The following is a 13105-nucleotide window of genomic DNA, read 5'->3' on the forward strand; positions in this document are numbered from 1 at the left end:
GGGGACAAGGGCCATGGCTCGGGGGCCACACTAACGGCTGTCTCCACTCTTCTTCCCCCCCGTGTTCCACTGCTGCACCATCAGAGGGCCCGGAGATCGCCAGCGAGGTGTCAGTGGTCCTGGACAGCCCACCGGGGCCATCGCTGCAGGCCAGCCCCTCGGCGGAGCACCAACCAGCCCGAAAGCGGGGCCGACGACGGACCCAGCACCACCAGAGGACGCCGACAGACCCCCAGCTGCTCGCGACCCTCCGTTGGCAGCTGGAGATGTCGGAGCGGCGGCTGCGGGTGGACGAGCGGCACCTGCAATTGCAGGAGCGGGCACTGGACTGGTGCCAGGAGGCATGGGGGGCCTTTATGCACACTTTTGAGCGCATAGCGGACTAGCTGGCCCCCCATGCTCGCTGCCTGCCGCTCTGGCCGCCCTGCCCGCCCCACACGCTGCTCCACCCGCCGTCCCACCACCGTCCGCCACCCCGGGGCCATCCGCCGAGGGGGACCCGGGGCCTTCCGCCGAGGGGGACCCGGGGCCTGCTGACACCCGCCGGCCGTATCTGCTGGTTCGCCCAGCCCCCAGCCAGCCTCGGTGAGGGTCGTGCCCGCCAACCCGGGGCGCTGGACCGTAGGGGGCGCGGGGTGCTGGACGTGGCCCCCCCATCCCCCTTTGTACATATCCCCATTATTTTGTATATAGTTTGTGTTAGACCCCTGTTCTTTTATGGTACCTGCCCCCCATGTAAATAGTTCCCCCCTTTTGTTCCACTATTTATTTTATATATATTAATATATTTGTATTAATATTAAGAGAATTCACTGTTTTGTGGTTTCAAAAACAACAGGTCTATTTTTATTTGCAAGAAAAGTTGGGGGTGTGTGCTCTTGGGTGCTCTGTGGTGTCGGCGTGGGGACAGGGAGTGTTGTGGAGGATGGGGAGGTGCAGTGGGGGGCCTGCCAGTGTTCACCCCGCGGCCTGGTCGAAATGGGCCTGCAGGGCCTCCCGGACCCGGATCCCCTCGGGGTCCACCTGGCGACTGGGGGCAGCGGGTGGCTGCACGTCCGTCCTGCCAGCCTCCACAGCCCAGCCCTGAAAGAAGGCCTCCCCCTTGCTCTCCACCAGGTTGTGGAGTGCGCTGCACGCGCCCACAATCTGGGGGATGTTGGTGGGGGCCTGCATCCAGGCGGGTGAGGAGACACCTCCAGCACCCTTTGAGGAGGCCAAAAGTGCGCTCAACCACCTGGCGTGCATGGTTCAGGCGCGTGTTGAAGCGCTCCTGGCTAGCTGAGAGATGGCCCATGTAAGGGTGCATGAGCCAGGGCCGGAGGGGGTACGCCGTGTCTGCAACGACACAGAGGGGCATGGTGGTGTCCCCCACAGGGATCTCCCGCTGGGGAATGTAGGTCCCTGCCTCCAGCCGGTGGCACAGGCCCGAATTCCTGAAAACCCGGGCGTCGAGGGTGCTGCCAGGCCAGCCAACATAAATGTCCAGGAAGCGGCCCTGGCTGTCCACCAAGGCCTGGAGGACCACCGAATGGGAGCCCTTCCTGTTCAGGAAGCATCCTCCACTGTGCTCTGGAGCTCAGATGGGGATATGGGTCCCATCCAGAGCCCCAAAGCAATTTGGGAAGCCCAGTCTGGCAAACCCCGCGATGGCAGCATCCAGGTCCCCAAGCCGCACGAGCCTGTGGAGCAGCAGGGTGTTGATGGTGCGGACAACCTGCAGGGGAAGGACATGGGAAAGCACCAGTGAGGGGTGTGCAGGGTGTGTCTGGCCCTCCCCCCGCGGGGCTCCCCTCCACCCCCAGGGCTTCCCCCCACCCCCCATGGGTCCTCTTACCTCCCTGAGGACAGCCCTGACGGTGGCCTTGCCCACGCCAAACTGCTGCCCCATGGATCGGTAGCTGTCTGGAGTGACCAGCTTCCAGACAGCGATGCCGACCCATTTCTCGACGCTGAGGGCACGCTGCATGAAGGTGTCCTGGTGCCTCAGTGCGGGGGTGAGCCACTGGCAGAGCTCCAGGAATGTCTGCCGGCTCATGCGAAAGTTCTGGAGCCAGTGGTCATTGTCCCACTCGCCGAGCACCAGCCGCTCCCACCAGTCGGTGCTCGTGGGGTAGCTCCACAGCTGGCAGCGTGTGCGGCGGGGTGCGGGGGGGAGGACAGCAGGGTCTGGGGCTGCTTCCTCCTCCCCTGGGGGCAGCTCCTCTTCTTCTGTGACTAGAAGGTGATCAGCTGCCTCCTGCATGGCATTGAGCAGGGCGAGCACTGCTCCTGTAGGGGTGGGTGTGTGGACTTCTGGCTGCTGCTGCTGTGGGTCCATACTGCTTCGCCGAGGTATGCGTGCCTATGGCTCTGGAGGCTGAGTGTGTCTGGGAGGGGCCCTTTAAGGGAGCGGCTAGCTGTTACCCCGGAAGTGCTAGTCCGCCCTGTGACCCTGTCTGCAGCTGTTCCTGGCACCCTTATTTCGATGTGGGCCACTTTGGCGTGTAGATGCTCCCCTGCAGCGCCTACTTCGATGTGGTGCTGCCCAACATCAACGTTGAACGTCGACGGCACCAGCCCTGGAGGACATGTAGATGCTATTCATCGAAATAAGCTCTTTCGATGTAGCGTTCACCTGTAGACGTAGCTTAGATGTTCTGACCCAGGCCATGCCACAATAATGAGAAGGAACTGTAGAGGTGGTTGGTCTGCCCTGACCTTTATCTGCTCCATCAGGAGCACGAGGTTAGCCAGGGCACGTGCACAGACTAGCAGACACAGCTTTCAAACTCTAGTTCAAGCACCACGATGTGCACGTTTCACCCACAGAGCAACACAATAGGGAACATCACTCAAAGAAGAATGAAGAACTATCACTAAAGATTAAAAATGATTTACACGGAAAGAATTGTTTGGAGGACAACCGCAGTTATAGCTTTATTCCTCGATTTAGGATATTGTACTGAAGCACTACAGAATACTCACTTCAGACATTCAGCTAGTTTATAACAAATATTAGCGGAATTTGTTGAGATAACACCTTGAAAAAAATCTATTTTGTGCCAATTAACACTGATCTATTTAATTCAGTCTAGTATGGGCAGGAGCATCCAACATCATATAATTCTGGTATACTTTTCACAGCTTATTCTATACCTTAGAAAGAGGTATAGGTTTTTCTGGGTGCCTCAGCGTATGGTTTCAGACACTCCCCAGGGCTGTTACACTTGCAAAATTAAAAAGTAATGAAACATAGCTAGGAAAATTAATTCTTAGAGCCATCATACATATTAGACTCTCCCTTGGAGCCTTCTCTTCTCAGGAACAGATATGCATGATGGAGCTTATGAGAAAGGGCTTTTTAAAAATCCTTTTAAACTCCCTCGGTCCTTCTGCCCATTTCTTTTGGATGATGACAGATTCAGGTAGGATGGTCTTAAAAGGCTCATTTAAATTTCACTCTACATCTGCAGCTTCCAGCAAGTGCAAATTTGCTCTTTAAAGTGTGTTGGTATGAACTGTTAAAATGTGATAAAAGTACACTTTATAGATTACAAATGAATGTAAATCCTATTAATCCTATAAATGAGTCAGCAAAATTAGCCACAACTAGTTGAATAGCTCTGAGTGGTACTTATTGATATATATGGTTTTAATGACATTTTAGTCATGCCAGTGAAGCAGGAAATGCTTATTGAGTATTTGGTACAATGGTGTGAAATCTGAGTCCATCTGCTGACACACTGACCTGTAAAGGTGTTCAATTAAAGCTCCCAAAGTCGCCCTATTGACTGGTGGAAGGGTCCGAATAAAGGTTCCATACTTGCTCACACGTTCCTTTTCATTCTGTGTATCTAATGAGAGCAAACAAAAAGTCACCGAGCATTCACCACAATACATCTCAAAACAAGAATAATATTGATCCACTACAATGGCAACATCTAGTGATTTAAACTTACAATTCAACCAATCAGCCTGGTTTTGGTATCAGATAATTGTACAGCATTTGAAGGCAAACAGTGTCAGTTTTAATGAGGTTTTGTTCTGCAAGATGTGCATTCGTTTTTAGTAGAATTCTCCAGAAAGGAACAATGACAGCTAGGTACTGCTCACCAGGGTTAGCACCTGGCAGGCCACCAGACACTTTATTTACCTGTGTGCAGCTCCTGGCCACCACTCCCAGCCAATGGAAGCTGCAGAAAGTAGCATGGGCTGGATCATCCTTAGCCAAGCACGGAGCCAATGGCCCGGAGCCTGGAATAACCCCTCCACCCCATGGTCCTGGGAGCACCCACACTTTGCTTCTTCCTGCCTCTGCTCTGCTCTGCTTCACTCCACTCCTTGCTTCCACCAACACCCCAGCCACTTCCCACCCCACCTCCATTCCATCTCTTTCCTGAGAAACATCAAGAGACAGCAAGGCAAAGCGCAGTAGGGCCAAGACCACTGCTGTCAACCTCTACATCCCTTGAAGTGGGCAGAGGGAGAGACAGGGTGGAGTGGAGGCCGGTGGCAGGTCGTTCCAGCTTCACAGGAAATACAAAGTCAAAACACAATGCTCAGCATAAGTAGTTAACATATAGTGTAAGTGATCATTCAAGGAAGAGTGGTCCATTACCATCTCTTCAGCCATAGGACAAAAAGAAGGTTAGTGGTTTACAGATAGTGGATTCATGGCATACTACAAAAACATGTAACCTACTAGCTTCCTCTTTTTGAATGGTCCCCTATAACGTGAGCCATTAACTCACCCACCTTGTCTCTGAATTACCGAGGCTATCTTGCACATGAATCTGCCAAGCTAGAGTGCAATTAATGCTGCTATTTACCCTTTTTATTCAATATTTTATTATTAAAGTGAAGCTGGACATTGTTATAGTTAATAAAATCATGCCATTTAAGTGAGCTACAATGGTTATCGTTTAATGCCTGAATAACATAACTTTTAATGTATTTATAGTCAACATTCCTGTGAGGTAGCCAAGTGCTATTATCCCATTTTACAGATGGGACACTGAAGCACAGAAAGACAAAGTTACTTGTCCAAACCTGTGGCAGAAAAAGGAACTAATGTTCTCTCCCCCAGGTCTCACTTGGGCCATACTTCATCTGAAAAGAACCTACAATTCCATCACAGGATTTTGTGGGGGAAAAAATAAGTTTAAAATATAAGGGCAACAATATTTATGCTATCATGATTCTTAAGTATCTTCAGTCACTTTTATAAATAGATATCATTTATTTTCTCGTCAGTCAATATTTATGTCCAAGGTCAAGAAGCTTGGTTGTTGACCTCCACAAAAGTCAAGGTCATAATAGCAAAAATCTTCAACATCTATAATTATACTTGAGTAGTTAAATGTGTATTTGTATATTTCCTAACTTTTAAAGGCCCCAAAACCATTTCAACTAACCACTATAGTGATTTTCAACCCAGCTAACATGTAACCATGTACTTGCTCCTGATCTCAAATAGGTCAAGATGCATATCCTTGAGATTTTAAAATAAGATGAAGTTGACTTAGGATGAAGCCACTTTCTTTCATGTTTTAGTTTATTTGTACTTCCTAAAGAGAGGTATTTAAATAACAAATTCCTCAATAGCACAAGTACAGCTTTATTAACATGTATACAAATAGATGTGTATACACATGGAACTAATTAAGCCAAGACACATTTAATGACGGCAGGAGTCAAGATCTTGGTTTATGTCTCCTGCAGAATATAGCATCTCTAGTATCAAGCCCCTTAATTACCAGGACTATTGAGTACATAACTTGAATACACTACCCATAGTGTATCCTCAGCTACAGACAGCCTGCCAACCTTAAACAAACTCTCACCAGCAACTACAGATCAGAACACAGTAACTCTAAACCTGGAAACAATCCCTGCAACGAACCTCACTGCCAACTCTGCTCACATATCTACACCAGTGATATCATCACAGGACTTAACATCAACCATAACATCAGGGGCTCCTTCACCTGCACATCTACTAATATAATATATGCCACCATGTGTCAGCAATGCCCCACTGCAATTTACATTGGCCAAACTGGACAGTCTCTATGTAAAAGAATAAATGGACATAAATCAGACATCATGAATGGTAATGCACAGGAACCTGTGGTAGAGCATTTCAATCTCCCTGGACACTCAATAGCAGATTTAAAAGTAGGAGTCTTAAAACAAAGAAATTTCAAAAGTCAAATGGAGAGAGAAATCTCTAAGCTGCACTTTACTTGCAAATTTGACTCCATCAACCAAGGATTAAACAGAGACTGGGAGTGGCTGGCCCCTTACAAAAAGCAGCTTCTCTGTCCTGGGTGTTAATATCTCCACATAAGTCTCTGACAATGGGCCATTCCCTGCGTCTGATCTAACTTGTTTTTTCCTTGATACATACTACTGACAATGGGCCATTTCCACCTTGACTGAACAGACCTTGTCAGCTCTGGTCCTCCCTTTTACTGGGACCCCACTCTTTAAAGACCCCTCTGAGGCTCCCCCACCATGCAGCTGATGAAGTGGGTCTTTGCCCACGAAAGCTTATACTCCAAAATATCTAGTAGTCTATAAGGCGCAACAGGACTTCTTGTTGTTCTCGAAGATACAGACTAACACGGCTACCTCTCAGACACTACCCATAGTGAAACTCCAAGGCCGCTTCCTCCAGCACCTTACATCCAACTACTGACCAACTTTACTTAGCTTGGGAGATCTGACTGGAAAATAACACAAGCTTATATACTTGCTAGCAGTAGACAAAGAGGATGAGGCAAAGAGCATTTTTTTTTTTTTACAGTTCTGAGTATATAAATTAATGCTTTAGCTACTGACCTCCAGGCACAGGGATTTCACTCAATTTCTCAAAGTGATTTTTTGTAAGAATAGATGTAGAATCCTTTTATTGATTATTCAATAATCTAATGTGTGCTCTGTGTTTGCAATTAAAATATATTATTTTGTATTGGAAAATGTTAACAAGAGTTAAAATTTACATGCCTCTTCCCTAAAACATTACTTCAGAGCTGTCAACAAGACTGTTATTTATTTTGCCCTGCATTTATTACCTAGTGCAGAAAGCCAAAATGGATAAAGCTCTTTAGTCAGAAGCGCATCGTCTATTTTAGACAGGAAACATTTCAGTACATCAGTCACATCTTCCAAGTGATGTGTTCCAGCTCTTAGTTTAACACTTCTTGCATCTTTTTTGAAGCTCTCTAGCAGCTCACTCACATGGGAAGGATCACCACTCTTTAAGTAGATATGTTTGCTACCTAAGCCTTAAATAAGGGAACACAAAGGGGAAAATATCAAATGTTACATTAAAATCAAAACGTTATTACTCTCACAACCCAGTTATTCTTAACATAAGCCTCCTTCCTGCTGTATTTTTATTGTCAAACTGTGCTATTACCATGACTTCAGAGAGAGTTAAAAGTTACAAATTCCAACAGTTACTTCTGGATTTCTTATAATCGTGACAGAGAAAGTGAGAAAGGGAAAGAATGCCTCCTCTTTACATACAAGATGATTTCTTTCAAGCTTAATATGTCTGCACCTCTGCCCCTCCCACAGTGATCAACTGAGCCATCCTTCAGTATAAAGATGTGATTTTAGTGTGTGTATTTAGCCAGATGTGTGACTCTAAAGGCCTTCATGATGGCACTGCTGATTCTCTCATTTTCAAATGGACAAGTTCCAAACACTAGTACCACAAGAGAGTCACCAGAAATTCCTCTCTTAGTGTGGGTGGACTGGAAGCTTATAAGAGACATTGCCAATTTAAAATGTTCTACACCTGATAACATATTATGAACATTAACTTCAACTACTAGCTGGGAAAGACATTAGGGATTAAAAAAGGCTTCTATATTAAGTTTAACTGTGTGCATTTCACAGCACTGGGCGTGTAGTCAGTTTGTGTCTCTTCATAGAGGCTGTTTTTCCATCGCTTCTCCTTAAAAATGCTGCCAACCATGCCAACTCCGCAGCCAGCTAGTTCATTTCCAACACACACATCCCTGCTTTTATTCCATCCCACCTTTTATGTATAGAGTTGAACTCTGTCAAAATCCATGAAAATCACTAGCTTACATTCTCCTTCAAACTCACCTCTACTGTGCTATCTAAAAGCACTATCATCTGATAGTGGTTCTGCATTGTTAACCTTGACTGTGGGAACTGGTAAGTTCAGGTATGACAATTTATTACTTGTCTAGGCATGTTTTAAGGAGAAACCACTCTAATACTCTAGCAATAAATAAGCATCTGCTAAGAGTTTGAAATAGTACGCTTTATTTCTCCCACACTCAGAATACTAATTATTATTATAATCATTCTATTAAAAAGGATACCACATGCCTATGAGCTCAGAGCAAGCATTTTAACCCTGAAGCTAATTTTTGAAAAGGAAGTTAAAATGTCTGAAAGCCAGGGGTTCGCATAAACATTCCATCTCTTTCACAACTACAACATCACACACACCCTGCCTCGGTAAGAGTTCAACATATATAACTTGATTATGATGCCTGGGAGAATAAACTGCTGCTTATAAAAATTGTTCAGATTGCAAATGAATAAAAAATTAAGCAAACAACTGTTCTTCACTTCAGCCAAGAACACCACACACTTTGGCATGCCATGGCATACCATCAGACAATGTTACCACATTCAAAACAAAAGTTATTCATGTGTGGAGCATTCATAATTAAACCTATTCATGCTGACAGAGACCAGAGATCCTGTAATATTCCGCTGGCAAGTGTTTATAAGGTTAAATTGTATATAGCACTTTAGATCAACAGGCTCAGGTCACTTTCAGTGGTGCAAAGAGTGAAGGCAGTTTGCACATACCCTTTAAAACTCTACAGGAAACTGTGATCCAGAGGGATTTACCTTAGCAGAGGACAGGTGCCCCTGTCCTCCCTTGGCTATTCTGCCAGGTGGTGAAAGAGGTCAGGGAGAGAGCAGCAGCTGAGATCCCAGTTTGTGGAGATCTCTCAGGATATGTGCTTATCAATCCCAGCCAGCCCTTTCCTCCTGGTTGACTCTGATCACTTCCTGGCCCCAGCTGACCAGCTGTTGCGGAGAGCTTGCACAATTGCACACAGCATATTTCCTGCCATTTGGGATCTAAAGCTTGGGCTTAACCATGCGATCAATCAAAACCCAAAACATGGAAATCTAAAGGTGATGTGTGGATTGCCAGCCATGGTCAAGTTGCATTTCCCAAAAATTCACATCAGGTTTATTAGCACTGTGCATCTCCAACACATCAAAAACTGCAGGCACACAAAGCACCAGCTGAAGGCAGTGACAAGGTTAATAGAAGAGTACTGACTTTATATAAGGTAGCACATAAATTTCTTCAATGCAGTCTGATAGAGATGCTTCTGAAGAATTATACGAATGATCGTAGGAGTTCAGCGAGTTGAATAAAATCTCTACTGCGCTTACCATACTGTGTAACAAATGCTATACAGCTGTTCACTATAATAGGAACGTCGTTTTTGCTGAGCTGCTGATCTTCTAAGGCATTACCATCTGTACCTGCTGCTTTTTCAATTGCAGTATGCCAGACCGTGAAATCCAACTTCGCATGACCACGGATGTACAATGTTCTGCAAAGTTTAAAAATATTTTGAAACAGTAATACAGGAAAGAAGATGGAAATTGTCTCACTCTTCCAAAGCAGCACAATAGTTCTCATGAAAAGTGAGCTCAAGAAAATAGATTCAAGGACTTGCGGTAATATTTGGAATAAGGCATCAGTGCACCTGACTTAAATATACTGCAGGAGGCTGTTGTAACAGTCTATTCTACTTTTTGTGCCTTCATTTTCCAGCCAAATATTATTCACCACAGTACAAACATTATAGACTGGTGCCAGCATGTCACAGTAGAAATAAAATAAAATCCACAGACCTAAACACAGCTTTTAGGCTCACCCTTTATCAATGCTTTATTCTCTTTGTTCTTGTGCATCCTCTCATGCAGGACTGAGTCACAGTGTGATAGACACCACAGTCTCACTCCCAACTATAAGATTACTTAATGGTTTCCTTCTCTTTTCTGTTTTCACCTCAAGATCCAAAACAGAAGGCAATCCAGGCCAATAGTGTGGAGAGAGCAGGTACCTGCAGTGGGAACTGAGGTACTGGAACTAGGTCCTTACCCCATCAGAAAACAGTGACTGTCCAGGTACTTTATAAGCCTTGGGCAGGAAAGCAGAGTGGGGATAGGAGACCGAGTTCTTGGAGTACCACAGAATAGTAGCAATTTCCTTATTCTGAGGTGTGTTTTTTGGCTGTCACATACTCTAACAATCCTCACTCTGTTTGTCCTTATCCAATTCTGTTTAACCATCTATATGGGGGGCAAAAAGTGTCCAGGTATCTAATGACCTTTTGCACATTCACTCACCAGGAAGGGAATGTGAAGCAGATTTATTGTGATTGTTTATGATGGAACTCACTTGATTAGTATTAATTAGCAACATTTTATTTATTTACTCTGTTTTGTGCCCAGCTCATTCATAGCTTGTTGCAGCAGATACAAGACCAGCCAAGTTAGATCAATGGTCCTAGTCCAATACCCTGTCTTCCCAGAGGTTCCAGTACTGGATGCTTCAAAGGGAATGACCACAACAGGGCAGTTATCAAGTGATTCATCCCATCATCCAAGCCCAGCTTCTGAAACACCCAGAGCATGGGGTTACATCCTAAACCATCTTGGCTAATAGCCATTAGTGGTCCTTTTCTTTGTGAACTTGCCTAAATATTTTTGAATACCATTATACTATTGGTCATAACAGTCATGACAATTAGTTTTAAAGACTGACTACGGATTGTGTCAAGAAGAACTTCCTATTGTTAGTTTTAAACCTGCTGTCTGCTTGTTTTATTAAGTGACCCCTAGGTTCTTGTCTTATGTTTAGGGGTAAATAACACTTCCTTATTCACTTTATCTGCACTGTGCAGTTCTCTTTTTCAAGCTGAACATCCCCTCTTCTTGATCTCTTCTCATACAGAGGCTGCTACATACCCTAATCAATTTTTGGCACCCTTCCCTGTACCTTACCCATTTTGAATGTGTTTTTATTGAGCCAGGGAGACCAGAACAGCAAGCATTGTTCCAAGTCTGGGCCAACCATGGATTTAAGCATTGGCATCATGATATTTAGGGTGTTGTTATGCATCCCTTTTCTAATAATTCCTAACACTGTTAGTTTTGTTGATTGTTGCTATGCATTGAGTGGAAGTTTTCAGAGTAATATCCACAATGACTTTTTTGTCTGGTTACCCAGTTTGTGAGATCCATTTACAGTCCTTCACAGTCTGCTTTGGACTTAAATTTCTTGAGTTTGTTTGTATTATCAGCAAACTTTGCTACCTTATTTTTTGCCCCTTTTTGAACAGTACTGACCCCAGAGAAGGGACATAGTCATGAAAATCTAGAAGCTTTGATGTTTCAACACCACCTCACATTCGGTCTATACTAAGAATACTCTATGGATGTGCTACAGAATTTGTGACGCTGTGCCCCATATTCTTCAGTGATATTATTATTAGTGAACCTCTCTAATCTGGCAACCTTGGGACCTGACCAGTGCCAAATGAGACAGTGTGCTGGATCACGAGAGGTTGATATTGTCTAGCAACACTGACAACAGTTCCGCTGATCACTGGGCTTATGGAAGACATTTGGGGTTAACTGCAGCTACAGAACAACACAGGACTGGGACACTGGACACAAACTTTATGAAACCACTGGAAACATGGCCAGGCCCATGATAAGTGGTTGTCCAGCTATCTAAAATCATGACAGATAACAGCTGTTGCCAGAGGAGAGAATTCTGGATTAGAGAGGTTCAAACTGCAAAACATGATTATGATGCATTTTATGTAAGATTGGCCATGTCAGTGGTCATTGGCAAAGTTATGACTTTATGAACATGATTATCCTGTGTGTATACATGTATAATTTTTCTATCTAAAGTTAGGAACATTGACTGTGTGTATGTATTTCAGTTATGCTTAATCTGGGTGATAACCACAGCCAGTCTTTTAGGTACAAGAAGGAAAAGGCAGTCAGGGTTAATGATCCATAATCAAACACAATGGACTTTGCAAGAACTTAATCCTTCTATGTACATTTTGGCCAGTCTGTAAGCAATGGCTTCTCTCATACTACAAGGGTACGTGACCAGACCAAATGTCTCTTGATTTCATCTGGATGTATCACTGTTTCTTTCCACAAACCAGTCTCGGAACCAAGTTTTGAAACAAAGGGTTGCCACCATATGCAAAAGCTATATAAAGGCAGGAAATGACATCTTTTGTTATTCTTCACTTTTCTGGAAACACATGAGGAACAAAGATTGAAATGGGGGAAGTGCTGGATCCAAGTTAAAGAGATTTCTAGCGTGTGTATGAAAGGCCTGGGGATTCAAAGCTGTAAAACAAGTGCAACTTGTCCCATAAGAATCTACAACCTGTTGTATCATCAGCCAAGGTGAGAATTTGAAAATTCATATCCTATCTTTCTAGTAGCTGAGACTTAATTTATATTTTGTTTAATTGCTAGTAATCTATCTGCAGTCACTGAAATTTGTTTTTGTTCTATCTAAACCAGTAAGTTGGAGTGAAGTGCATGGGATACCATAGTTCAAGAAGCAAAGACTGTTATATACTCCTCCCTACACCGGAGAGGGAGGGTGAACTCCATGAGCTTACGCTGTGCAGTTCCTTGTGCAGTGTAAAGTGGTATAATTTGGCATTTTTGTTTCAGAAGGGGTACACTCCTGGGAAGTTCTACCTTGGCTTTAGCTTTTTCTACTGTTGATTTTTGCAGTGACTGGGCAGAGAGCAACTGGGTGTGTGAATGCTTGTCAAAGTATAGGACTGATAGCAGGTTGGCAAGTTGTCACGGGAGCATAGTATAAGAGAGAGCCCAGGCTAGTAGGTCAGAGGGCTCAGTGGTAACCCAGTTCCAGGTGGCACTCTGGGGGGAACCTATCACAGTTTTAACCTGCTGTGCTGGCATACTAAAGCTGAAAAGAAATTATACTAAAGGAATACTTAAACTCTTCAATATCATGCCACAATAAATCACTTCT

General features: G+C 44.7%; 1 protein-coding gene across 2 annotated transcripts in view; it reads right to left on the reverse strand.

The window, feature by feature from the left end:
- ARAP2 (ArfGAP with RhoGAP domain, ankyrin repeat and PH domain 2) overlaps positions 1-13105 on the reverse strand; it is a 198016-nt gene that overhangs the window by 65013 nt on the left and 119898 nt on the right. For both annotated transcript variants that reach the window (XM_074992587.1, XM_074992588.1), the window contains 3 exons: positions 9445-9608; positions 7056-7268; positions 3728-3833 (listed from right to left, as the gene is read on the reverse strand). In XM_074992587.1, the coding sequence (XP_074848688.1) occupies positions 3728-3833; positions 7056-7268; positions 9445-9608 (483 nt within the window). The remainder of the gene's footprint in view (positions 1-3727; positions 3834-7055; positions 7269-9444; positions 9609-13105) is intronic.

This window comes from Carettochelys insculpta, chromosome 4 (genome assembly GCF_033958435.1).
Source record: "Carettochelys insculpta isolate YL-2023 chromosome 4, ASM3395843v1, whole genome shotgun sequence".
NCBI classification, from domain to species: domain Eukaryota; kingdom Metazoa; phylum Chordata; order Testudines; family Carettochelyidae; genus Carettochelys; species Carettochelys insculpta.